The sequence below is a fragment of the Mesoplodon mirus genome (assembly GCF_964341445.2).
Source record: "Mesoplodon mirus genome assembly, chromosome: 1".
In the NCBI taxonomy this organism is placed as follows: Eukaryota; Metazoa; Chordata; class Mammalia; order Artiodactyla; family Ziphiidae; genus Mesoplodon; species Mesoplodon mirus.
Genome location: NC_138976.1, coordinates 5104423 through 5131623, shown reverse-complemented (window position 1 = coordinate 5131623; position 27201 = coordinate 5104423). Strand labels below are relative to the sequence as shown.

The 27201-nt window shown below is 53.7% G+C and overlaps 1 protein-coding gene across 22 annotated transcripts in view; it reads left to right on the top strand.

Moving 5' to 3' along the window:
* PRRC2B (proline rich coiled-coil 2B) overlaps positions 1-27201 on the top strand; it is a 92149-nt gene that overhangs the window by 52666 nt on the left and 12282 nt on the right. For 12 of the 22 annotated variants that reach the window (XR_014293259.1, XM_082611979.1, XM_082611976.1 and 9 more), the window contains 15 exons: positions 2159-2351; positions 6294-6597; positions 8124-8308; positions 10785-10980; positions 16129-16345; positions 16968-19031; positions 20659-20855; positions 21391-21536; positions 22124-22265; positions 24107-24192; positions 24573-24761; positions 24908-25105; positions 25526-25612; positions 26334-26438; positions 26594-26786. Coding sequence is in view for 21 of the 22 variants with exons in the window: in XM_082611979.1 (XP_082468105.1) it covers positions 2159-2351; positions 6294-6597; positions 8124-8308; positions 10785-10980; positions 16129-16345; positions 16968-19031; positions 20659-20855; positions 21391-21536; positions 22124-22265; positions 24107-24192; positions 24573-24761; positions 24908-25105; positions 25526-25612; positions 26334-26438; positions 26594-26786 (4502 nt within the window). In the remaining variant the exon portion in view is untranslated. The remainder of the gene's footprint in view (positions 1-2158; positions 2352-6293; positions 6598-8123; positions 8309-10784; positions 10981-16128; positions 16346-16967; positions 19032-20658; positions 20856-21390; positions 21537-22123; positions 22266-24106; positions 24193-24572; positions 24762-24907; positions 25106-25525; positions 25613-26333; positions 26439-26593; positions 26787-27201) is intronic. The other 10 variants (XM_082611978.1, XM_082611974.1, XM_082611973.1 and 7 more) reach the window with 4 other exon arrangements.

The window sequence follows — 27201 nt, the reverse complement described above, 5'->3', positions numbered from 1 at the left end:
ATAGACTGCTTGTTCCATAGATTGCTTTGGGTGTAGTGCCCCAGAAGGCTTCTCTGGCCAAGCAAATTTGGGAAACTTTGCTTTCCACGTAACTGTTTATTAATAAATAGTTCCAAGGTCGTCCAGAGCCTAGGGTGTGCATACTGCAGTGTGCTGGGAATCTGGGGGGAGGCGGGTATGCCACATTTCCTAAACTTATTTGACCACTTTAATCTCTTTTCTCTTTTTTTTTTTTTTTTTTTGGATCATTCCATTGGACTGAGTTTTACTCACAGCACCTTTTGGAAAATACTTCATTGTAGTCTAGTCCCTCTAGTTTTTAGCATGATACCAGTAGTATTGGCTAGTACTTTTAAAAGAGCACCTATGGTTGCTTTAATTTGCTCCCCCCACGCCCCAGTACTGGCAAATAAGAATGCTTCTTTTTGCGTGAAATTGCCTATTTCGTTTGTATATTTATCTGTTAGACTTACTCTGCTTTCCGTTAAAATGTGATTACTGTTTTATTATATTGCTTAGATATTAGTGCTTTAATATTTTTCCCTTTGTCTCTTTTATTGTCAGTAACTGAATGTTTATGTAGTTGGGTCTGCAAGTCTTTGTTATTTCATCTTTCACTTCAAAGCTCCTCTTCCGCAGGGAGCTGGTAATGATTCTCTGCCACTCTTTCTCAGATGATACACAAACAATTAACCAATTGAGGCTTCTGTAATTTATTTTAATGCTGCTTGATTTCAACTGAAGCTTTGGATGCACTTGGGAAACAAATATCTCTGGGTCAGTTTTTGGAACACTAAGCTCAGAAGGAGATGTGATCAAGAATTTAAATCAATGGCAAGCAAAGTTTTGCCGATTTATTGGAGCAGCAGGCCACTCTCCTCTTGTCTCTTTGAGTTGATGTGAATTGAATGTTCATCTGAAGGAGTTAGACCTGGGTTTTGGACCCAGTTCACCACTGGCTGTGACCAAGGACACATCAAATTGAGTCCACCAGCCACGACCTCAGTGTTCCCTGAGCTGGTTGAGACTCCTACTACAAGCTCCCCAGTCTTCTTTGACATCTTATTTCCCATCCACGATGGGTTCCTGAAACTTTCCTGTTCATTGTCTCTGGGGGCCACTGGGACCCACATCCTTTCTTTGCTGCACCATCGAGAGGCAGGCCAGCTCGTGTCCTTCCTTCCAGCTCACCCTCACACTGTTCCTTAGTTGTCTTCTGCAGACTTGATCTCTCCTGGTGGGTCAGGAGGCTTTGTGTGGGCGCCCGCCTCTGACTGCAGTCAGGAGTCGCTAGCAGTTGTTGCCCTGTCTGTGGTCTCCTGATCCTCACCCGCCTCATCTCCCTTCCACCTCCCATGCGTGCGTGCTTGTGTGTGTGTGTGCGCACGTGCGAGCATGCGTGCGCACCTGCGCAGACACGTATATTAGCCAGGTCTGACTCCCCGCCTTTCTCTGCGCTCCTGCTGGGTTTAGTGGGCACCACTAAAGAAGAGGTGCTGAGTAGATGCACGTGTGTGTTTTGTCCCAGTGCCTTTGTTTACACTGGCGCCTGTAAAGGTGAGCACTGCACAAGTCTCGCTTCGCTTCCAGCCTTCCCATAGCCTCCGTTGGGCATCTCTCTCCTCCTTTTCCATGCTGTGTGTGCTTTGCTTTGTTCCTCCTGCTCTTTATAATGAAACAGCCAGTGAGCCCTCTTTTGCTGTTTCGAGGAGCATTTATTAAGCAACTCCTTTATGGCAAGCACAGGGCGGGAGCTGTGGCGTAAAGACAAGGGCCTTCAGTGGGAGTTCTAGGCTCAAATCTGTTAGCTCTTCCTTGTGAAAACAGCTCCCCAACCGGTCGGAGACTCAATTACCAACTCTTTAACATGGGGGAAGTAGAGACTTTTTTTTTTTTTTTTTGCAGTAAATGAAGTAATGGGTGTGAGGCATCCTGCCAGGAGCTGTGTGTGTAAGGCTGACTTGGTACACATTGGTGCTGATTTTGATGCTCTGGGCATATCCTCTCACCTGTAGAGGGGGTGCGGGGTAGGTCTGCTCTCATGAAGGAAATTGGTATGTAGACAGCCAACTTTGGAATTCCTTAAGGGCCTGACCAGTGAGGCCAGACCATGCTTGGGCCGACTGGGAGAACTAACAGTCTGTGCGGTTTGTCCCAGGAACAGTTGGGACCCCAGGAGGCAGCGGCAGTTGTCAGTGAGCTCTGCAGACAGTGCTGATGCCAAGCGCACCCAAGAGGAAGGAAAGGACTGGAGCGAAGCAGGAGGCAGAACCCGTGTCGTCCGGAAGGTGCCAGAACCTCAGCTGCCTTCCAGGAAGCTTCACAGCTGGGTGTCAGGCCCTGACTACCAGGTACCGTGGGCACTGCAGGGGTTCTGTGCCTGTGATTAGCTGGGACACACACACACACGCGAGCCCTTTCAAGTTCTGTGCCTGTGATTAGCTGAGACACATGACACACACACACACACACACACAAGCCCTTTCAAGTTCTGTGCCTGTGATTAGCTGACACACACACACACACACACACACACACCCCTACACCCCTACACACACACACACACACCCCTTTCAAGTTCATTTGACTGGAGATCCAAGGGCAAAGACTCCAGCAGGTCATCTACTTGGCTGTCCTGTGTGTTTATGTCTCACTGAGTTCAGTGGTCAGGCTTCTGAAAAAGCCTAGGTGGACATTCTTTTTTTTTTTTTTTTTTTTTAATTTAAACATTTTCTTTTAAAATTTTGAAAACAGTCACAAACTTACAGAAAAATCGGTGTAATACAAAGAAATTTTTTCTGAACCATCTGAAGAGTACGTCGCCAGCCTGATCAGCCCCTGTCACCACAGAACACTTCGGTATCTATTTCCTACCAAAAAAATGACATTCGCTCTAGGTAACCACAGTCAAATCCAGGAAATTAGCATTGATACATCACTGCCATCTAGTCCTCAGACTCCATCCCACTTTTACCCATTGTCCCATTAATGTTCTTCATACAGAAGGATCTAGTTCAGAGTCACACGCTGCCTCAGGTGTCCTGCTCTTGAGGTTCCCTTCAGTCTGAAGCAGCTTGTCAGCCTTTGCTAAACCTTCATGGCATTGATACCTGGGAAGATGACAAGCCAGCTGTTTTGTGGAATGCACTTCAAATCGGGTTTGTCTGGTGCTTCCTCATGATTGGGTTCAAGGTTTCCATTTTTTTGGCTAGAATCTCTCAGAACTGTCACTGACTCTTCTCATTGCATCCTACTGGGTGGCCGTGATTCCACTCTGCCCGCTCTGACAACCTTCACTTTGATCTCTTGATTCAGATGGTGGCTACCAAGTTTCACACCATGGAACTTCCACACACTCTTCCAGATTTGTAATTGATAGCAATTTTGTGGGGAATTACTCTGAGATTACGAATATCCTGTTTCTCATCAAATTTTTTGTGTGTGTGTGTGTGGTACGCGGACCTCTCACTGTTGTGGCCTCTCCTGTTGCGGAGCACAGGCTCCGGACGCGCAGGCTCAGCGGCCATGGCTCACGGGCCCAGCCGCTCCGCGGCATGTGGGATCCTCCCAGACCGGGGCACGAACCCGTGTCCCCTGCATCGGCAGGCGGACTCTCAACCACTGCGCCACCAGGGAAGCCCTTCTCATGAAATTTTTAATTAATTAGTATCAGTGAGTTATAGTCTATTGCTCTTGTTTTTTTTGATGTTCAGGTTGTCTTTGATTTGGGAGCTTCTTCAAGCTGGCAGCTGTGTGCTTTTTACGTCTCCATTCTTTTTTGAGGAATTCCTTGCTTTCTGATAGAACAAGCTTTTTTTAAGCTCCTTTGGTCCTTACCCTACCTCGGCCCTGGAGTCGGCCTTTAATGATACTTAGAAACTAATACGTGGGCACCAGGAGTACCCACTGCTGTTAGAGTACCACTGCTCCTGGACCTTCTCCGTGGACAGAGTCAGGAAGCGTAGGTATGTGATACACACACGTGAGTCACAAGGATATCTCAGGTTCCACGGAGGTCCTTCTGGCTGTTTGCCACTGTCCCTAGTATTTGTACCTGTTCGGTCAGGCTCCCTGTTTCTGCCCCCAGCCTCTCTCCCTTGCACAGGTGCCCTCGTCAGCCACTCAGATGTCAGTGCGCCCCACCTCCACGCGGCCCTGAATTTCCCTGCTGGGCCGTCTCTTCTAGGGGTTTCTTCCTCACCCTGCGTGGTTGGGCCCCAGCTCCCGCACCAGCCACATCTCCACGTGCACACTCTCGTCACCTGCCCTGGGCTCTCTGACTCCCGGGCACCAGGGGCCTGCCTTGTTCTGCCGCCTCGTGTGACTTTTGGACTGAATTGAGCAAGAGGGGCAGAGCTGGGGATGGGAAGGCGTTCATTTAAATACGCTTCGCAAAATCGCCATTTTCAATGCGCTTTGCTATTTAAAGGGCTCCTGTTCCATATCTCGGTATAAAGTAATAGTCTTCAGTCTTTTTTACTGAGTACGTATCATGCTAGGCACTGTGCTCGGTACAGGGGACACAAGTGAAAATAGACACACTACGACTCTTGTAAATTACCTTGCCATTAATCCAAATTTCATTCACATATTGGGGTTGCTCAGTATTCAAAAGAAGGTTTCACTTTCATCTGCTCCTAACAACACTGAATTATCTGAATAGAGTCAACAAAGATAAAATCTCTGTAACTTTTATGGATCCAAATTTCTGAAAGGATTTTCACAGTTTAAATATTTTGCAGAACATTTAGTTTATAAAACGATAGCTCATCTTCGGGCAGCTTTGAAAGGCACGTCTGTAGTCTTGATGATGTGCCTCAAGACTATACCCTTTGATTCTGCTCTTTCCTTTCTGGGAAATTCTGAAGGGAATAATAGTCAGGGATATGCCTTAAGGATCATCTGCAAGGATGTATTGGACACCAGGGGATAAGGTAGGTCATGGGATAGATAAGCTCTGGTGGGAGACAGGGCACAGCCATTATGGAGCACGGACAGATGGCAGCGGTCAAGGGCAAAGCAGAAGAGTGCACACTTGGGTAAAAAGTACCTTCGTGCTTCTAAATTAGAAGTTTATAATCTTGTGATTGTAGCAATTGTCTCTGGATTATGAGAAGTTAGTTTTCAGGAGACGACTCCTTGGCTACAGTCACTGTGTGACATACTGCTTTTATGGAGGTGTAATTAACATACACAAAAAGGCATAGATCTTGTTTTTTTATGTTTGATGACTTTTTCACAATTATATACATCGGTGTAACTACCAGCCAAAACAGGAAGTTGTATATATTGTTTTGCTAGTCATACCTCATTGGAATTCCAGTGGCTGGGGTCCAGTTAAACATGCCCATCATCTATTACTGCATATTCTGCCTGCAGCTTCACTTCCTGCCAATCAGTGAGAAATCTTCCCAGTGTTGGTAGTTCTTCACGCTGCATTGGTGGCACCCTGGTGGTTTTTCCAGTAACTGACAACCGGCGAGAGGTTCAAAAGTGGATGAAATATCCAAAAAAGATGTTTTTAGAGATGCTTATTTATTTTTATATATAAAGAATCACTTTGAAACCTTACGTCTGAGTGTGAATTTCAATTTCCTGTGGCTCTTCATATCCAGAGCTTTATGTATTGTCATGGGAGAAGCAGTAGAGCAGTTTTGTGGCTAAGAAGTGATGAGTGTGTGCTTTCCTGCTCTTGGTATTTAGCTGTGGAGGCCCTAATCTTTTTTTTTTCTTTTTTTCTTTACGCGGGCCTCTCACTGTTGTGGCCTCTCCCGTCGCGGAGCACAGGCTCCGGACGCGCAGGCTCAGCGGCCATGGCTCATGGGCCCGGCCACTCCGGGGCATGTGGGATCTTCCCGGACCGGGGCATGAACCCGTGTCCCCTGCATCGGCAGGCGGACTCTCAACCACTGCGCCACCAGGGAAGCCCGAGGCCCTAATCTTGTGCGCTCAGTAGTGGTGGTGAGAGCGTCTATTTTCTCAGTGTTTCCTGCGTGTCAGTCACGGCGTTGAGTGCTTTGCAAACGATTCAGTGTACCTTCAAAATCCCGAGGGCTTCCTTTATTATCGTTCAAAATGAGAAACTAAGGTGTTGAACGTTGGCACTCACACAAACCTCATTCCAAATATAGTAAAGGGCAGAGCAAGATTGAAACCCAGGTCCGCCTGCCGCGGGGCCGCGCTGCCTCTCTAAGGTGCCTGCGGGTCCTGGGAAGGAGAGCCCATCCCATCCTGGGGGCGCCTGTGCCTGGGTTGTGATGTGCGTTTCATCTGAGACCGTCTCCTCTCGGCAGAAGTCCTCCATGGGCAGTGTGTTCCGGCAGCAGTCTGTCGAGGACAAAGAGGACAAGCCACCCCCGAGGCAGAAGTTCGTCCAGTCGGAGATGTCCGAGGCTGTGGAGCGAGCCCGAAAGCGCCGGGAGGAGGAGGAGCGCCGGGCCCGGGAGGAGAGGCTGGCTGCCTGTGCCGCCAAACTCAAGCAGCTGGACCAGAAGTGCAGGCGGGCTCAGAAGGCGGGCGGGGCCCAGGAGCCGGCGGGGAAGGAGGCGCCCCGCTCTCCAGGTGCCCCACAGGAGAATGGCCCAGCTGTCCGCAGAGGTGAGCTGTAGGGCCCCATCCCATGACCTGGAAACCCTGCGCTGTGTCGCTGGTTGGTTGTCTGCGTCTCCCTGGCTTTTTAGCACCACCGTGGCTCACAGCTGATGTGTGGGAGTCCCGGTCGTTAAGAGTCTCGGCCTGGGCCAGGTGCCTGGGTTCACATCCCATTTCTACTGCTTAAACCAGCTGTCCAGGCGCCTCACCTCTCTGGCGCGCATTCTCGAGTCTGTGAAGTGGGTTGATGAGAGCTTGTACCTCCCCGCATGCTGAGGGGCCACGGGGGAGCATGTGCACGAAGCACTTAACGATTTCTAGATGCAGAAAGCACTCACGTACTCACGGCAACGCCACTGGTTTTGTCACTGCCGGCTCGTTTGTTACCACCCGGCTCGACTGAAGACGCAGGTGCTGGAGGACTTCACTAGGAGCACAGGATCTCTCTTGGGACATTGAAAGAAGCCTGCCTGCTTATTAGCATACATTTTCCCTGACAATTATTCTAAAAGGAGTGGATCACGTGGCTTCGCAAGAGACGCTGAACAGCGTTAGGTGGTGGAGGGTGTCTCTCGCTGCAGTTTTAAAGAATGGGATCAGCTGTGTTTTTTGTGACTTTCTTGAATCAACTAAAACCAACTCTTAAGTAGAGAAGGGGAACTCAGAGAAATCGATCCTTGTCCTCCTGTAAATAAATGTCCTGTCACTGAAGTCTGAGTGAAGTCTGGGCCCAATGTCAGGGACTCACTGAGGGGAGGGCAGTGGAGAGTCCAGGAGGTAGACGGCGGGGAGCGAGCTTGGGCCTGGGTGTGGGGTGTGCCCCGAGCCCCTCTGCACCTGCCCTGCCTGTCAGTATTCCTCTGGGACGCTGGGTCCCCAAGGCTTTGCATTGGCGTTTGTTTGCCTCCTGCAGTAGATTTAAGAGCCCGAAATGTCAATTATATCTCAATAAAGCTGGACAAAAAAAAAGAATGCAAAGCTGGGATGGGGCAAGAAAGAAGGGAATTTCGGGGAGAATAGTGATATGGGAGACTGTGGTGAGCATTTACTTCTTGTCAGGCACGATTTTAAGTGCATTACGTGGATCGTCTCAGCGAATTAATTCTCCAGAGGCCCGGTGGGGTAGGTGCAGTTGTCGTCTTCATTGAGCAGATGAGGACACAGGCCAGCGGGGCGGCCTGGCCGGCCGGCTCACACAGCCTTGGGTGGAGGCTGGACGTGGGGGTCTCGTTGAGCCCTGGCCGCTCTGATTTACTGGGGTCTGTTTTAACAGAGCCCCTCCCACCCGGAACCACATCCGGGCTCTCCTGCCGACTGTGTGGCCTCAGGCGGTTCCTCGGGTCTCTCGACCCTTAGTTTTCTCCCCTCTGGAGCGGTGACGGCGTGGGGGAGTCCCTGAGCATGTGCCTGGGGAGTGTTCAGCACGGCGCCGGGTTGAGGACTGCCAGCAAGAAAAGGCATCTGCCCTGGACATCGCCCGGCCGAGCTTCTGTGAGCTCACCTGGCCATCCCTCTGCTTATTTGTTCCGTAGGCTCCCCTGAGTTCTCTGCCCAGGAAACCCCCAGCACGTTTTCGGAAGAAGCCCCTACAGCTCCTCCAGCTGTGGCTCAGAGCGGCGGCAGTGACGAGCGGGCCAGGGAGCCTGGGTCCCCCGCGCAGGAGTTCAGCAAGTACCAGAAGTCGCTTCCACCCAGGTTCCAGCGCCAGCAGCAGCAGGTAAACAGGAGTCGTTTAGCAGGTGTCGTAAACAGACCTGCCCATGGGGTGGCTGTCCCCTCTCCTTTTCCCCATGCCCCCTTCCGGTAAAACAAACAATAGAAACCCACCCTCGTGTATGCCAGTCACCAGCAGGGATGCCGGGAGTGAGGGCCTTGGGACATCAGCCCCGCCTTCAGTCCCTCCAGGTAATTTACCCTGTGGATGAAAACCCTTGTTGGCAGTTTATGCACCCTGTTGTCTAATGCCGGTAAGGACTGGTTAGTGACCTCTGGGTGGTTTTCATCCAGAGTTGCACGCTGTGGCCACTCCCTACACTGACAGCAACCCCACCCTGGGTGCCTCCCGAGGAGTAAGGAAGGCCTGCGAGCTGCTTGGAGAGCTTCCGAGAGGCGTGTCAGCGTTCAGTTAAGAACGTAGGTTGGTAGGTTTTGAACCGGACAGCTTTGGGTTTTGGTCCTATTGGTGCAGCTTACTCAGCTGTGCGTGGCCTTGGACAGGTCAGTGTAAAGTGGAAGGAATGAGTCCCTGCGCCTCGGCCTGGCGGTGAGGGTTCTGTGATGCCTGTAAACTGGTTTATCGGTGTGATCAATATCATCTTTAACGGTGCTCCATAAATCTTAAAAAGGACCTGCTCTTTGCTCTGAGGAAGATCATATGGGTAATGGTGGTAATTCCAGCCGTCTCCTACAGGCCTGGTGATCTTGCTGAGCTGGAACCACTCATTGGCAGTTGTTTGTCTTGCAGGCGTAATCAGTGACGCTTATTACTGATGAACAGTGCACTTTGGTGGGAAACTGAGATCAGGCGTGGATGTTACTTAGTTCAGCAGCTAGGTGTGCAGTAAATTACTGTTAATAATCGAAAAAGTTTCAGAACGTGGGTGCCCTGGAGAACACAGATCAAAGTCTCCACCTTTCCCCAGAATCTCTTTTAGTTGCCTTTAAAACGTTCACCCCACACCCTACTTTCCTTGGGCTCCTAGGAAGCATTCCAGAAGCTCAACATGTCCTGTGCTCTAAGCAGTAAGTTACATTCATTGTGCTTTTGTAGCATTGTGCTGTGAGCAGGCACCGTGCGGTTATTCCCGGGCTTGGCGAAGAATTACTGCTGACTGGAGAGATCTCTGGAGTAACTCGAGCCAGGCACACTAGTAACAGTTGCTCTAGGTAACTCTCCTGTGGGGCAGTGACAGGTAAATCCACCCTGGAGATTAGAAAGAAGTCTGACGTGTCCGAGCAGCCTGAAGGAGTCTGGAAAGCAGACTGTCTGGTCAGCTTCCCTGGGGACCTGGGGTCTAGACAGGAGGAGGAGCTGTGGGCAGAGACCAGGGGAGTTCTGCTTACTGAGTTCTGAGTGCTCCTAAGAAGTGCCCTGAGCCCTGGCGAGCCTTCCAGGGAATTCAGCCCGGGCTGGGATTGTGCCAGCCAGCCTGCAGGAAAGGGTGTGTCGTCCTTGTCTGACTCCGCACCTGCATCCCGCCAGAATGCTGGTTCGGGACGCAGTTGTGAGGGCAGCCCTGGAGGTCACTGGTGCCGTGGAGGAGGGTCTGAAATCAATCCTCACTGGGTCCAGGTTCTTGATTTTTAATACTCTATGGATGCTTTACGTGTGTCCTTCTGTGCAGTGAATTTTTTTCCTACCAAGTCTGGTGGTAGAGGTGAGGATACTGCAGTGAACTTGGCATGTAGTCTCTCGGTTTAGGGAGGGAAACGACCAACAACAGAGTTACACAGGAGAAGCCCCAGTGCTGTGGGAGCCGAGGACAGGGGACCTGATCTTGCCTCAGGAACTGGGGTGGGTTCGCAGAGGCAGTGCTCTTCAAGCCAAAACCTGAAGGATGGGTACGGGTGAGCGGGTTTGGGGCTGGAGAGAACAGAGGGCCCGGCGTGTTTCCAAGGCCGGAAGCGGGCAGGTGGGCAGGCAGGCGTGTGGAGTGGAGGGCCGGGGCAGTCGTGGGCGGCGATGCTGGAGAGGCGGATGGGGCAGGACCTGCAGGGCCCTGTGGGTCATGTGCAGCCCTGTCGGACTCGGCTGTTAGAGGCAGAGCTGTGGAGGACCCTCGAAGGCTCCTGACGTGGTCAGGGCGTCAGAGTGAGGAGGGTGGATTGAAGGAGCAGGAGGAGGGGAGGAGGAGGAGTGTGTCATCTGGTGGCGGTGCCGACGGGGAGCTGTGCCGACGGGGAGCCGTGCCGGTCACGTGTCAGCTCCAGGAGGGTATTTGATCTAAACGAAAGCCCAGCCTGCAGAGGACCCTGAGGGCCCAGTTGTGACGATGGCACGACTGTCCGTCAGTCCTGGGAGAGAGCCAGAGCCTGAATGCTGTAATGCCCTGGGGCCTCCCCTCTGTGGTCTTCTGTCCTGGGTGGGTTGTCTCTGCCACCTGATGGAAAGCTGGAAGAGTGTGTGTGCGCGCGCACGCACCGCCTCTCTGCCCCGCAGCACCTGTCCAACCGGGTCTCTCTCCCCTGGTCAGGAGCAGCTGTACAAGATGCAGCACTGGCAGCCGGTGTACCCTCCGCCGTCCCACCCGCAGCGCACCTACTACCCGCACCATCCTCAGATGCTGGGCTTCGACCCCAGGTGGATGATGATGCCTTCCTACATGGACCCACGAATCCCACCCACTCGGACCCCAGTGGATTTCTATCCCTCAGCCCTACATCCCTCGGGTAAGCACCGTGGTCCAGTGGGCCATCCCTGTGGAGCTCAGGACAGTGTGGTGTTTAAGGGTATTATTGCCTTGGGCGGTAGACAGACCCACCTGGATTCCAGTCTGACCTCTTTGCAAGTCACATATCCAGTCTGAGTTTTACTTCCCAAAATGAGGGTATGATAGTACCTCACACAAAGAATTGTCAGGAAGAGACCAGATTATGCATTGTAAATTGCTTTAATTAATTTTTATATCTCTGCCATGTTGTTTTGTCCATTTTCCCATTCTTTAATGTTCTTTGTGTTTTCTCTTTTTTTTTTCCTTGATTAGTCTTTCCCAGGGTTTGTCTAATGCCTTTTTTTTTTAAAAAAAAATTATTTATTTATTTATTTATTTTTGGCTGAACCCGTGTCCCCTGAATTGGCAGGTGGATTCTTAACCACTGTGCCACCAGGGAAGTCCTAATGCCATTTTTTTAATGCTGTTTTGTTTTTTAATAAACTGAATTTACTTTTTATTTAATTTATTTTATTTTATTTTATCTTGCGGTATGTGGGCCTCTCACTGTTGTGGCCTCTCCCGTTGCGGAGCACAGGCTCCAGATGCACAGGCTCAGTGGCCATGGCTCACGGGCCTAGCCGCTCTGCGGCATGTGGGATCTTCCCGGACCGGGGCACAAACCCGTGTCCCCTGCATCGGCAGGTGGACTCAACCGCTGCTCCACCAGGGAAGCCCTATTTTTAATTTTTTAATTTTTATTAATTTTTATTTTTTGGTTGCACCAGGTCTTAGTTGCAGCATGCGGGCTCCTTAGTTGTGGCATGCAGACTCTTAGTTGTGGCATGCGTGTGGGATCTTGTTCCCTGACCAGGGATCGAACCCAGGTCCCCTGCATTGGGAGTGTGGAGTCTTAACCTCTGCGCCACTAGGGAGGTCCCTTTACAGCTACTTTTAAAAAGCATCTTTTGGATTTCTTAATTCCTGTATTTTATTTGGTTTTTATTTCATTAGCTTCTGCTTTTTTTTCCCCCTCATTATTTCCATTGAAAGTATTTTGTTCTTTTCCTAACTGATTATGTTGATGAGCTCATTAGTTTCTGACTTTTCTCATGTATTTAAGTCTCACCTGAGTTATGAGCCTCTATGAGTTTTAAGATACATTTTTATTATTGTACAGTTCTAAATGTTAGTCTGATTTGATCTTTTTTGAGTGATTTTTTTATGGCATGTTGTAAAATTTCCAAATGTAAAGTTTTAATACCATCTTTATGGTGTTAATTTCTAACATGGCTGCCTTGTGGTCAGATAACATGGTCTGTATGATATAGACCAGCGGTCACAAACTTTTTCTATTAATGCCAGATGATAAATATTTTAGGCTTTGAACTGCTACCCAGCTTTGCTGTTGTAGAGCAAAAGCAGCTGTAGACAATAGTGAGTGAATGGGTGTGGTTGCTTTCCAGTAGAACTTTATTTTTAAAAGAAATGGCAGGTCGAATTTCACTCAAGGGCTTGAGAAGAATGTATTCATTCTCCAGTTGGACGTGGCATCGTGCTTGCTAATTGTGCTGTACAAATGTCTATCATCACAACGTTTTATCCCCTTGATCAATTACTAAGAGGTGTGTGAGCATTTCCCACTGTGATGTGGATTTTGTCAAGTCTTGTAAACCTGTCAGTTTTTGCTTTATCTGTCTGGAAGCTGTACTTCATCTTGTTCCTTTTATCTTCTTATAGCACCTTTGTTATCATTAGTTGTGCTTTCTACCTTTAACGTCTACTTTACCTGGTAATCATTTTATTCCAGTTTTCTTTCGATTAGTATTTATGTGGTATCTGTTTCCCCGAACTTTTCACCATCAGGCCTCTCTGATCCCTTTTTGGAGGAGAATATCTTTGTATGTGTAACATGTGTATGGTTTTACCCACTTTGAAGCTCTGTGACTTCAGTTGCTGAAGTTGTTCCCTTTAGATTTATTGGGATTATTATATTCAGATTTCCTACTCTCCTATTTTATGCATTCTGTTTATCCCTCTTTTCTATGCTTTTCTTTTTCTTCTTTTTTTGGTGACAGGTTTTCCTATTCTCTTTGTTTGTTTTCCTTCTACATTCTGTTTCTACTGTGTGCATGGTTACATTAAATTCTAACATGCGGGCTTCCCTGGTGGCACAGTGGTTGCGAGTCCGCCTGCCGATCCAGGGGACACGGGCTTGTACCCTGGTCTGGGAAGATCCCACATGCTGTGGAGCGGCTAGGCCTGTGAGCCATGGCCGCTGAGCCTGCGCGTCCGGAGCCTGTGCTCCGCAACGGGAGAGGCCACAACAGTGAGAGGCCCGTGTACCACAAAAAAAAAAAAAAAAAAAAAATTCTAACACGCACCCTTGACTTAGCAAAAGCTAATCAATATCTTTACCCTGAACCTGAGCTCTAACTGCCTCCTCATCAGTCTTGTTATTTTTGCCTGGAGTTTTAGTTCCACCTTTTTTTATGCCCACCAAATCAGCTATTATTTGTTGTTTTATTCAACCTGTTTTTGTTCAGATTTGCCTGGATGTTTACTAGCTTCTTTGCTGCTTATCCTTCCACCTGGGTTCCATTTATTTCTTCATGAAGTACATTCTGTCCAGGTCTTCAGGGAAGTTGTCTTGGCAGTAGATAGTCTTCGCCTGAGAAAGTCTTGATGTCACTCTTTCTCTTGAATGATAGTGTAGCTGGGTATAGAACTCGAGGTTGGCAGTTACTTTCTTTTAGTACTGTGAAGATAGTATTCCTTGTTTTCTGGCTCATGTGTCTGATTTGTGTCTGGGTAATCTATTGTTTTCTTTCTGGCTGCTTTTAAGATGATCTCTCTGTCTTTGGTCTCCTGTAGTTCCTTCTCAGTATGCTGTGTCTAGGTATATATCTATATCTGTCCTTACCTTATTCTGCTTAGAACTCACAGTGCTCGAATCTAAGGGTGTATGTCTTTCATCACTTCTGGAAAATTCTCTTCTAATGATCATGTCAGATGTTGCTGTTCCCTCATTCTTTATATCCTTTCTTCCTAGGTCGCCCACTTAGATTATTCTGTGCCTTCTCATTCTGCCTTCCAAGTCTCTTAAATAGATAAGAGAGCTAACCTCTGTGGTGCCTTCTGGGAAAATCCTTCAACTATTTTCCAGTTCTCTTTTCTCTCCAACTGTGTCTGATCTGCTCTTTTTTTTTTTTTTTTTTTTTTTACTGTCCAGTGAGTTTTTAATTTCAGTGACTGTGTATTTTTATTACCAGAATTTTTTCCTCAAATCTGTCATTTTTTCTTGTGTTTTATATTTTTCATAAGTTTTTAATTCCTTCCTTTATGCTTGTAATCATTTAAAACATAATTTTCTAGTGCTTCACATTTTAATTTGTTACCTGAAGTTCTTGAGGAAGGTATATAATCCCGTGGGCTTACCATGGACTCATAGCAGATTGTTTTCCACACAGTGTTCTGGTAATTTTGGATTGTGAGTTCATTTTCAGCAGAGCTTTATTTATCGTGGGGATCTAGTATAGCTTGGTTTGAGGGTATATCCCTCCAGTGTGGTTTTATGTTTTCTTCCGCCACCCTAGAACTACCCTTTATTCTAACTCAGGAAGTTTCTGGAACATCCTAGGGGTATAAATCTGAACTTCACCCCCCTGCCCCCAAACCTGCATGAAAGCTGGCATGTGGCTATGAACTCCTCACAGAGGACTGTTTTCCCTACCCTAGCCCAGGCCAAGACACAAATTCAGTCATCTCTCTGTACTAAAGAGTATATATTTTTCTGATCCACCTTTTAATTGAGGGCATAGCCCTTTGAGGGTCTTTGTTTAAGCAGCATCTTAGCCGCCGCTCTCTGCCTTGTGTGGAAAAGCCCCATCTCCTGTCCTGGGGGGCATTTAGGAGCATGCCCATAGGTTACTAAAGCTGATGGATGTGTCCCTGGCTCCCCTCTAGGGAGCACCAGCTCGTGGCTCTGGCCGTGGCTGTGGTTTCAGCTCCCTGGGGGTTTCCCGGTTTTGGGGGAACAGAGCTCTGCGAGTGAAATGTTTAATGTGTTTTTGTCCAGCGTTTTTGTGACAGGAGGTTTTTTCAGGTAATATGAGCTGCCACATTGACAAACATAAGTCCGTGTACAGTGTGGAGCGGTTCCGCACACCGTGTAATCAGTACTTAATAAATGGTGTGTAATTCTAGGATTCCAGAGAGGGTCCCCACCACCACCTGACTCAGACTAACTTTGTGCTGGAGTCATATATTGAGAGCATTGGAACAGAGTGCCCCACAGCTAAAAGAAAGCTTAAAGCCGTTGGTCTAATGCAGAACCATTGTCCTGGTCAGATTACCTCAAAAGACGGGCAGAAAAACACGGGGGGCCAATAATTAGCTTTGTGAAGGATTTGAAAAATCAGATCTTCTTTTCTCCACAGAATCTGGCCCAGTGAGAGACCTTTAATGTCGTCTGCAGCAGCCCAGCCCCCCTTGTTTGATAGACGTGGACAGAGGGGCCCGGGGAGGGCGGGGGTGCCATTTCCCTGACTGGTTTATATCTGGTAGGACCAAGACATCAGCATGTCCCAGTCTCCTCGGGCCAGCTAGTGTCATTTGTGTATCCCCCACTGCCCTTCCATGTACAAAATGTGGAGTTATTACTGTCGAGCTTAGGGGTAGAAATAAAAGGAGCTAAAGCCCCAATCCTTTTCTGAATCTTCTTGCAGGGGATTGGAAGCAGGTAGACGCTGGCTCATTGTTGCATGTAGGCTTCCTGGAGCGTAGCTCATCTTCCTTGTGTCTGTGCAGAAGACCTTCAGGCATCTTGCGTTGCTGACTGACTGGCCCCCCTAGCGTTCCGCTGACACCCCTGAGCTCTCCCGTTTGATGGTTCCAGTTTCCATTTGCCAGTTTTTTATAGCCTTCCACACAGGGGCTCTTCATCCAGGAACTAGGATTGGACCTCGCAGGTCTTTGAACAGGCCTTGCAGATTGCATGCATGTGTGCCTTCAGAGCTTCTGTGATCAGAAAGAGGGGACCTCAGTGGTGTTAAGCAGGTGGGGTGCTGTGTCCATGTGAGAGTTGGGGCAGCTTGTCTCCTTTGGGCCTGTGGTTGACACATGGCTTGCTAAACGAGGTGACTGATTGGTTCTTTGCCTTCTTCAGGATTGATGAAACCCATGATGGCCCAGGATTCTCTCAGTGGAACTGGCTGTCGCTCTGAGGATCAGAGCTGTGTGCCCCCACTGCCAGAAAGGAAAGTGACCGCCATCGATGCAGCCCCCGTGTGGGGCCCCGAGGGTTACATGGCGTTGCAGAGCAAGGGCTACTCGCTCCCCCACCCGAAGTCCAGTGACACTTTGGCCATGGACATGCATGTCAGGTGAGGCAAAACTTGGTCCTACTGACCTGGAGCTGAAGGAGGGGTCTCCAGGTCCTCACTGAGATAGGGCTCTGGGAAGAGGCCCTGTCCCAGGAGATGGTGCCCCCTGGGGAAGGAGAGTGAGATAAGGATGGCCGGATGCTTTTGTGTGAGAGGCGCTGATGGCAACTGAGGGCCCGGGAGAAATCCTGGCGTCAGAGGCAAATCCCGTGGAGCCTTGGGCAGGGCCGAGGGGTGGGGGCCTCACAGGGCAGGCGGGGTTGAGTGCGTGTGTCGTGGCTCCTTCCTGTGAAAGTAAAGGCGAGCTGGCTGTGCTGGCCCGGCGCCCCAGCCTCTCCGCGGACGCCCCGGCTCCAGCTTGTGTGAACCAGAGGATCCCCGGCTGCTCGCTGAGTCCACCGGCCACTGACTTCTTCACCCTCTGGACTCCAGGGGCCACCACCAGCCCATGGCCCAGCATCTCTGAGACCTGTTTAAAGATAGAGCGAATGTTGGTGCCTCTGTTTTTTTCTTTTTCTTTTTTTTTTTACATTTTTTTCTGTTTAAACCTAAACTGTGTTCAGCATGGAAGCCAGGAACCAGGCTCCAATCACATTGACTGATGTTTCTGGTTCCTTTTCAGGAAGGAAAGCTCTTACTCTGCCTCCCCTGGAAGGTCAGGGGGCGCAAGTGCCCGGCGCGATCTCCTTGAGGAGAGAGGGGAGGAGTACTTGAGTGCTTTTGACAAGAAGGCCCCAGCAGACTTTGACAGCTGTGTCTCTTCTCAAAGAATAGGCCAGGAGCTTTTGTTCCCACCCCAAGAAAACGTTCAGGAAGCAGGCGCGCCTGGGAGTCACCCCCCAAACCTCAGGTGTTCCACACTGGAGCCCGACTTTGCCCCGGCTGAGAAGAAAACAGAGTATAGCGACTGGGACGTGAGCCGCCCGCCGAAGGCCGCCGACCCAGACACCAGGGTCGAGAAAGAGGTGCCCCAGGAGGAGCTGTCCTTCAGTGTCTCCTCCTGGGAGAAGGAAGGGAGCCCTGGGAAACAGCCGGCCCTGGAGCCCGAGTGGACGCCAGAAGCCCGGGGCGCCGGCAGCCAGCACCCGGAGCAGACCAGCAGGACCCGGAGATCCGGCCCCATCAAGAAGCCCGTCCTGAAGGCCCTCAAGGTGGAAGACAAGGAGAAGGAGCTCGACAAGATGAAGCCGGAGCTGGGAGAGGGGAGCGCCCGCCTGGCTCGGGAGACGGGGCCCGTTTGCGAGGCGGCCGAGGACCAGGACCAAGAGAACGATCCCGCGCTGCCCAGCGTGGCCCCGGCCGCCTCGGAGGACCAGGGCTCGGCCCGTGCCGCCTTGGGCCGCGAGGCCAGCCGGCTGGAGGAGGATGACCAGCCCGACGGGGCCCGGGAGGCCAGCCCCTCCCGGGAGGCCAGCCACACACCCCCTACCAAGAGGAATAACTGGATCTTCATTGATGAGGAACAGGCCTTTGGGGGCCGGGGGCAGCCCCGGGGCCGCGGCCGCGGCTTCCGAGAGTTCACTTTCCGCGGGCGGCCTGCGGGCGGCGGTCTCTGTGGCGGGGGCGTCCTTGGGGCTCGGGGCCTCTACGGCGGCAGCCAGAGGAGCGGCCGCGGCCGGGGACCTCGAGAGTTCGGGCTGGCAGACGACTTCCCCCGGGCCAAGCCCCGACGGAGGATCGCCAGCGAGACCCACAGCGAAGGCTCTGAGTACGAGGAGCTTCCCAAGCGGCGGCGGCAGCGGGGCGCCGAGACCGGGGACGAGGGCGCGCTCCCGGAGAGGGAGGAGGCCGCCGGGAGGAAGGGCGACTTCAGGGAGTCCTGGCGGTCCGGCAGGATGTGCCCTGAGGACCACGGCGGGCCAGAGGCCAAGAACCGAGGCCCGCGGGCCTTCGGGCGCGCCCTCCCCCCGCGGCTGAGCAACTGCGCATATGGCCGGAGAACCTTCGTGGCCAAGGAGGCGGCCCCCTGGCCCAGCCGGGGTCTGGGCGCCTCCTGGCAGGAGTCCGGCCCCCCTGACACGTGCGGGGCCCGGCGGCCCTCAGACAGAGACTACATCCCGGACACCTACAGACACCCCGACGCCTTGGGCACCCGGGGCTTCGAGGATGGCCGTGTGGAGGACAAGAGGGCCTTCTTCCAAGATGACCACGCGGCAGATTCCGAAAATGCCGAGAACCGGCCTTTCAGGAGAAGGCGGCCCCCGCGCCAGGACAAACCCCCCCGCTTCCGGCGCCTTCGGCAGGAGCGGGAGGCCCTGGGCCTGTGGGGGCCGGAGGATGAGCAGCCCCTGCCGGCGGGCCAGTGGCCGGGCCGGCCCAGACCCTGTCCCGGGGACAGGAGCGGCACCACGGGCCGCAGGTCCCCCGAGCTCGCCTACCAGAACTCCTCGGACCACGCCAACGAGGAGTGGGAGACGGCCTCCGAGAGCAGCGACTTCAGCGAGAGGCGGGAGAGGCGGGATGGGCCCGGGCCCGAGCCCCAGGCCGACGGCCTGCCCGGGGCGAGCGCGGGCGAGAAGAAGGAGCTGGCCAAGCGGAGCTTCTCCGGCCAGAGACCCCTCGCTGACAGACAGAGCCGGAAGCTGGAGCCGGGAGGGTTCGGGGAGAAGCCTGTTAGGCCAGGTGGCGGTGAAGCCTCTCCCCGTTATGAGAGCCATCAGAGTGGGACGCCTTTGAAAGCCAAAAGGTAAACCGGAAACCTTTTGAGTCCGGGGTTCTTTTTTGTTGCTGTCGTTCTGTTAGCCGGTTGTCCCAGCGGCACTTCACGCATGCGTGTCCCGCCGTGTGTCGGGGCCCCGACTCCCTCCCCCTCGTTGTGCTCCAGGAGGGCGCCCGACCGCCGGGGCCACTGTCCGTGAGCGTCTCCGTCACTGGCTCTCGCGCTGCTGTCTGCTTCTCTGTGGCGTGCTGCTGCTGCTCTTGCGGCTTCAGAACTAAGACTAGAGCCCCCGCCCCGCCGGTCCCCCTGTGGTTGTGGTGCCCATCCCAGTCCCTGTCTCACGAGCTCAGCCCCCGCGTGTCTCCTCGGAGTGCAGCCGAGGGGCCACCGCCACAGAGGAGCGCTCCCTGTTCACGGCGCCTCGTGAGTACCGGTCAGTCCACCGGACTCCTTGGCTCCAGGCTGCTGCCAGGCAGCGTCCTCCAGGAACACGTGGGGCGTTGCTGGCCTCCTGGCCCCCGCAGAGATCGCTCTTCCCTGAGTGGCTTTGCTTCTCGACAGTGAAGAGAAGCGGCGCCGCTTTGGGGATTGCCACCTCGGCCTGGTGAGAGCCAGGCGGTAAGCAAAGGGAGTGAGCTGCCCGAGGCCTGGTGGGAGCCAGGCGGTAAGCAAAGGGAGTGAGCTGCCCGAGGCCTGGTGGGAGCCAGGCGGTAAGCAAAGGGAGTGAGCTGCCCGAGGCCTGGTGGGAGCCAGGCGGTAAGCAAAGGGAGTGAGCTGCCCGAGGCCTGGTGAGAGCCAGGCGGTAAGCAAAGGGAGTGAGCTGCCCGAGGCCTGGTGGGAGCCAGGCGGTAAGCAAAGGGAGTGAGCTGCCCGAGGCCTGGTGGGAGCCAGGCGGTAAGCAAAGGGAGTGAGCTGCCCGAGGCCTGGCGAGCACCGCTTGTTTAGAATTAGAGGCTTTGGTGGGGGGTGTCGGCTCAGTGCCCGAGCCTGGCCCGGGATCAGGGCGGGGCAGAAGCTGTGCAGCCTGCCTTCCTCATCGCGCGCAGGCCACGCCCCAGCGTGCTGAGGAAGACCGCTTCCCACCTCCCAGCCTCCTTAGAAGTCAGGGCGCCGAAGCCTGGCCTGTAATTAATCCATACCCCCGAGGAAGGAACCACAGAAGAACGCAGGTTCTTTTAGGTGTCCATGTAGACTAGCTCTCTAGGCCCGGATGCCAAGACTTGGCTTTGCTTCTCATTTCTGCCCCAGTGGCTGGGCTGGTGGTAGGGCGAGGCCTGGGCTCCTCTCTGGTCAGTCTTCCGAGAGGAGCAGGAAGTTCTGCAGCCCCTTTCTAAGCATTCCCCCTTCCCCCTCCTTTCTGTAGCCCTACTGGGTTTGGCACACAGTGGGAAAGGGCAGACGTACCAGCCCCGGGAAGGGGCTGGGGAGAGAGCGGTTTCCGGGGGCTCTGCCGGCGCAGCCTCCACACGGGCTTGCAGGGCGCACGGCCGCCAGCAGGCGGCGCCTGCTGCACGGAGGGGCGCCCAGGGGAAGTGACAGAGATCAGGGCGCCGTGCTTGCGAGCGTGCCGTGCGTGCGCGGGCAGTGTTTCCTGCTCTCTCCTTCCCCGGCCTCTGGTCGCTTCTGAGCCAACGAGATCCTCCTTCCTTTATAGGTCCCCGGAGGACACCTTGCCTGGAGGTCTTGGCTGCAGCAGTGGGAGCAGCCACTACACGCTGGAGCGGGCGGCCCATGCCACCTCTGACAGCCCCGAAGCCTCCTGTGAGAAGGCAGAGAAGGAGGCCCAGCTGGCTGCCCAGAGGGCAGGCGACCAGGGAGAGACCACGAAACCATTTGACCTGAACTATGGAAGTGAGTGTCACCTCACATCTTCAGGGGGAGAAGAGTCCGGGCAAAATGGGGAGCCGTGGCCACCTCGGTGGGTTGCTGAGTTTGCCCTTTCACTGAATATCTTAGCTTCTGGGCACGTACTGGGTTAAGAGCAAACCAGAAAGGATTCTTGCCTTCACGTCACTCAGAACCATGCTGAACCCCCATAGCAGCCCTGCGGTGTCCCAGTTTTAAAGATGGGGAAGCTGAGGCCCAGAGAAGTTGACAGCTGCTTAGGAGCAGAGGTGGGACTTAAGTGTGTGTGTCTCTGAAGACTGTTCTGAACCGTAGCCTCTTTGGTTTGAGGCAACACTGTGTTACAGGGGCCACGCGAGGGGTGTAGAAATCATAGCTGGGTTTCCTGGACCCTGGTGAATATGCCGAGGCCCAAGCCAGCTAAGAGCCTGGCCTTGGAGCTGAGCCGGTCCTTAGATATCAGGTGCCTGTAGGGTGGGGTTATTCTTGGCTCCCAGTAAACGGAACCACGCACTGTCTTTCCTTGTGAATCTCGGTTCAGATGCCGGCGTTGAAAACTGTGGATCCAGCCCCGGAGAGGAGGGTGAGGTGGGCTCTGTGGTGGGGGAAGGCTTCATCGAAGTCCTGACCAAGAAGCAGCGCCGTGTGCTGGAGGAAGAGAGGAGAAGGAAGGAGCCAGCCGTGCAGGTCGGGGCGCGAGGCGTGGGCGGGGCCGGGGCGGACGGGGCTTCTGAATTAGGCCCAAGACAGGAGAGGAAGAAGGCATGTTTATTAAACATGCGCTGCCTCCCAGGGCCCGCTATCCCTGTGGCTCCACGGCAGCAGATGGCGTTATCCCTGCTCTCCGAGAGGGGGACTGGTCTGGGGTGACACCCGCCGAAACAGGGCCGAGCAGGACACAGGCCTCCGTCAGCCCCGAAGTCCATCCTCCTCCCACTGTGCTCCGGCCCGAGTGGGACGAGACTCATCACCCTGGGAGTCACGAGGGTTGGCGACTCTGTACTCGAAACGGAGTCGGGGCCGAGCACTGCTCACTTGCCCCGCAGCCCCAGGTCACAGCCCACTGTTCGCTTCCGGGGGCGGTTTGGTCGGCACTGCAGTTCCCACATGGTTGAGGTCTTGGCTGACGAGTGCTGTAGCGCCCCTGGCTGTAGCGTCACTGGAGCAGTTTCCGGGGGTGTGGTTCTGGTGCCTGGGGTAGTCTTCCTGGGGAGAGCTTGTTATCCTTCACGTCTGAGGTCGAGGCCGGACTGCATCACCTTTCTTCTCCTTAGGTACCTGTCAAAGGCCGAAGCCTTTCCTCTCGTATTCCTCCTCGGTTTGCGAAAAAGCAGAACCACCTGTGCCTGGAGCAGGGTGATGGAGCTGTGCCTGGCAGTAGCCTGGGCACCGAGATCTGGGAGAGCAGCGGCCAGGGTAAGAGCATGGGGTCTGGGCTCAGCCTCCTGGCCCACGGCCGCCTCACAGCCTCGGGGCCTCTTATTAGGGAGCATCCTGCTTTGGGGCCGTGAACACAGACGGAGCATTACCTGTTTCCTGGCTTCCTCTGTTGAGTCAGGGCGTTGGGTGACATCTTAGCACCACATACTGCTGCTGCCTCTGAACAGATGTCACATTTTCCCTGCCTGAAATTTGGTGGAGAGGAGAGCATTCCGTACCCAGTGACGGAAAAGGATGGCCCCCACCCCCGCCCGGCTGAGGTCACTCGGGGAGTTGGCTTGACTCTGCCCACACCGGTTATCCTTGCTTCTTCCCTTGAAGAGAGCAGACGACTGCTCAGGAGAACACAGTCCAGAAGCTTCCCTGTCCTTCCTCAGCAGAAGGAACTTTCTGTCAGCTCCTCCCCAAATGCTGTCTTAGGTTTGAAACCAGACTAGGGTGGCCCTTTCCTTTTAGAAAATTTGTTTCCCTGAAAAAATTTCTTACCCAGTGCTATTTTTCTGGTAATTTTTCATTTTAAAATACAAAACCATTTAAATTGAGTAGATTCTTCTTGAATGCCTGCTTTCGGCAGGGCCCTGCAGCTATACAAGGGGAGCTTGGAGAAATCATCCATTTCCAGCTCTTTTTTTTTTTAATTAATTTATTTTTAATTAATTTATTTTTGGCTGCGTTGGGTCTTCATTGCTGCGCGCAGGCTTTCTCCAGTTGCGGTGAACAGGGGCTACTCTTCGTTGCGGTGCGTGGGCTTCTCATTGTGGTGGCCCCCCTTGTCGCAGAGCATGGGCTGTAGGCGCGCGGGCTTCAGTAGTTGTGGCACACGGGGTCAGTAGTTGTGGCGTACGGGCTTAGTTGCTCTGTGGCATGTAGGATCTTCCCAACTATGACTCGAACCCGTGTCCCCTGCATTGGCAGGTGGATTCTTAACCACTGAGCCACCAGGGAAGCCCTCCAGCTCTTTTATTCCAAGCAGCCGAGGCTTCCAGAGTGAAGTAACAACCCCAGAGCCCAAACACCCATCTTCTAGGTTCTGAACCTGATCCTTTCAGTTTTAACCTCATGGCCTATCTTCATGTTCCTGGTTAAAAGCTTGGTTCCAACACATTGCAAAATAACATCGGGAAATAGTCAACTCTGATTGAAAGTACGATAATTTTTAATAAAATTTTGATCAGTTGGTTTGGTTGTGAGAGTGGTGGGTATCATGGTATAAATGTCCAAAAATACTTACCTGCCATATTGGTCAAGCAGAGTGGGCTAACTCCGGAGTCACGCTCTCCCTCCAGGATCCTGCAGCATCTCATTGGTTGCTCAGACCACGGGTCTGTGGGTGACTTCAGAGGGCCCCTGGATCTTAAAAAGAGCATGTGAGATGTCATGTGCATACACAGGGTCCATGGCTTTTGCTGGGTTCTCAGGATGGTCTGTGAGCTAACAAAAGTTGAGTAACATCAGCTTCAATTTTTCAGAGACTTGTAGAGGTGCCAACGTGTAGAAATAAATGGTTTATGTGCAAAAAGCTTCACCGCAGCAGAGGTAGTGATAGAGCATTCTAAGCGGTGTGAGTGAAAAGTTGCTGGTGTGTTTAGTAGAGCACATTGTCAGTGAAGTCACAGGAAGCACGTTTACGGAGACCCGCCTGAGGATGTTGGGAAGTCGGGTGGAGGTATCAGACCGGCTCCTCTTTCGTTAATGGGTCGATTGCGGTGGGAGCAGGGGCGGTTCAGAGACTTGGGTTTGTGTGAGCTGCGCCTGTGCTTGTTTTTCTGGCTTGGTGGTTCCTCTACGACGTCCTGACTCTCTGTCTTCCTCCCTAGCAGCCCTCCCCATTCAGGCCTCGACCGGCGACTCCTGGGCCAAAGCTGCCACTGCCTTTGCCGGCACCGAGCCCGGCTCTGCCGAGGTGAGTGGCCGCCGGGCGCCAGGCGTGTGCTCATGTCCGCCGCCGTCCCAGAGGCCCGCCCGTGCTCTCCCTGGCCGGGCAGTGAGCCTGGCTCGTCACTGGTCTCCAGTCTTGCTTTCGGATCTGCGGGAGGGGCCTGTGTGGGAGGGAGGAAGAAAGAGCGGGGATGGCCAGGGAGCACCCACCCTGGGTAGGCGGCATGAGGGCCTCTCCTTGGCATCTGGCAGTGGTCACAAGCGCAGCGGGTTTGTGGTCTCCGTCCAGGGCCCACGCGTACCTGTGATTATGGGCTTGGGCCGGGAGACGTGTCGAGCTGCCCAGTCTCACTCTGCAGGCAGGCGGAGAGGGGATGGGCTCTGACCCTCCTGTGTCCTGCACAGCAGGGCTTTAAGAGCAGCCAGGGGGACAGTGGCGTTGACCTGAGCGCCGAGTCTCGGGAGTCCTCAGCGACCTCCTCGCAGCGCAGCTCCCCGTACGGCACTCTGAAACCCGAGGAGGCGAGCGGGCCCGGCCTGGAGCCCAAGGCCGATGGCCACAAGGAGCAGACTCAGAAGCAGTCGGAGCCGAAGGTAACCTGGGAGTCTGGCTCTCAGGGGCCGGGCTGGGCGGAAGGACTGGTATCTTTTGTCTTCTTCCCCGACTCCCGGTCCCTTGGAAGCTGGAGATCAGGGTCGTTCCAGGCTGTGCGTCTCAGCCTCTCTGCTTTTCCATCAAGGATTCTGAACAAGGCTCGGGACAGAGCAAGGAGCACAGACCAGGACCCATCGGCAATGAGCGGTCTCTGAGAAACAGAAAGGGCTCCGAGGGGGCTGAGCGGCTGCAGGGGGCTGTGGTCCCCCCTGTCAATGGGGTGGAGCTCCACGTGGACTCTGTGCTGCCAGTGCCACCCATTGAATTTGGGGTCAATCCAAAGGTGAGGCTTTGATTTGTTTTCTTCTACCTGCGCCCCCCACCCCCATCGCTGTGCCTTTGGTGCTTGGAGAGGAAGGGGGAGCTTAGGGTGGGCTCCTAGAAGGAGCGGGGACATGGGCGCTGGCAGTGCTCCAGGGGAGCGTGGCGGGTGGCTTTGCAGGTGAAGAGGTGCTGTGAGCTACTTTCTCGGTCTCCCTGCTGACACCAGGCAGGCTCTCAGGCCGAGCAGGGAGCCGGGCAGAGAGAAGGGGGTGGCCTCCTTTCTTGGGGGCCATCGGGAAACATCTGGCCATCTTGTTCACGTGGTGAATGCTGCTTAGTGGGTTTCTGAGTTGCTGAGACTGTGGATCAAATTAACAGGGGTCTCTGACAGAAGGTGAGCCATGGTGATTTCTGTGGGCTTTGTTCTCTTTTTTTCCAGGACTCTGATTTTAGCTTGCAGCCCGGTTCTGCCTCTGGTCCTGCGGGGAATCCAGTTGTCAAACTTCAGGACGCGTTGGCCAGTAACGTAAGTCTGTGCTTCCACCTCCAGCTCTGTCGTCCCCGTGCCAGCGGGCCCTGCGCAAAAAGAGCCTCGTGAGGTGTTCCAAAACCAGAGGGGCGAACCAGCCGTGGCTCTGGGGTTGGCCGGACGGGGCTCGAGTCCTGATGCTGTCTGTCTCTAGCTCGTCACACGTCCTTGAGCAAGTTGTTCCACGCTCTGGTTTTGTGAACTTAAAATGGGATAGTGTAACCCCTAAGGTCTGGTTTATTTGGCACTTTGTGATTTAAAAACCTCCCAGGTTCTGTGGTCGCACATGTTTGAGAATGCTGCGCTAAACAGGTTTCTTGACTCTGAGGTTTCTCAGAATCCCTGGATCGTGCTGGTGGGCGCCGGGCACCACAGGAGGAGGGCCTAGTGGTTGCATTTCCGAACATGTGTTACCAGGACATCTTTTTCACAGTTTTGGGGGAGGGGGCTGAGACAGGACCTGGTATCTCCATGCCATGTATTGGGCCTGCGTGCTGGCAGCCAGCCGTGTTTATGTTGCCAAAACACGGTGGCTCTGCTGGAGGGCTCGGGGTGCGGGGATGAGGGTGGCTCTCCACGGCCTTCTTTCGAGAGAATCGGTGGAGGCAGTTATTTGGAGGGGTCTCGAGTGCACACGACCGAAACGGAAGGCGTGTTTGGACACGTCGTCTCGCTTTCTCTGGGCCTGTCAGTGTTCCGTGGTCTCCTTCCCCTTCAGGCTGGGTTGGCACAGAGTATCCCCATCCTCCGGCGCGATCATCACATCCAGAGGGCCATCGGCCTCTCCCAGATGTCTTTCCCCACCGCCGACCTCACTCTGAAGGTAACACTGGCCCCGAGCAAGGCGGAGCCGCCCGGTGCCTTGGCTTGTGAAGGGGCAGGGGCGGGCAGCCCCGCCCACCTCCCTGGGCTTAACTTGTGCCGTCCACGGCCTCCCAGACGGTAATTTTCGTCTCCCCCACCTCCTTGCTTCTGAAGATGGAGTCTGCGCGCAAGGCTTGGGAAAACTCGCCCAGTTTGCCGGAGCAGAGCTCTCCAGGAGGCACTGGCTCGGGCCTGCAGCCCCCGTCCTCCGGGGGAGCCTCCAGCGGGGTCAGCTACAGCTCCTTCGGTGGGGTCTCCATGCCCCCCATGCCCGTGGCCTCGGTCGCACCTTCTGCGTCTCTTCCAGGTATCTCCCCCGCGAGCCAACTCAGGGAGCCTTCTCTGTTCACTCGAGAGAAAGGCTGGATTCGCAGCCCTGAGTACCACCCCTGCCTTGACTTAAGGCGTGTGTAGAGGGGGGCGCGTTCTAGGCTGGGGGTCGTAGCTTCCCACGTGCTCAGGTCACCTGCTTCCTGGGCTGGGAAGCAGGACCGTGCGACTTTGGTGAGGCTCTTCCACCTCCTGGAGAGGGGACTGATGAGAGACTTGGCTTTGGGTCAGACCGTGCCGCCTGAGCAGCTTTCTGAGCTGTGCCCCCTCCTCCGCGACGTAACGCAGGGTGACGGTGGCCCTGGGTGGGGTCGCCACGGCAGTGAGACGAGCTCATGTCTGGGAAGTGCTTTGTATCAGCTGAGCCCGATTTTATCCTGTCACCAACCTCA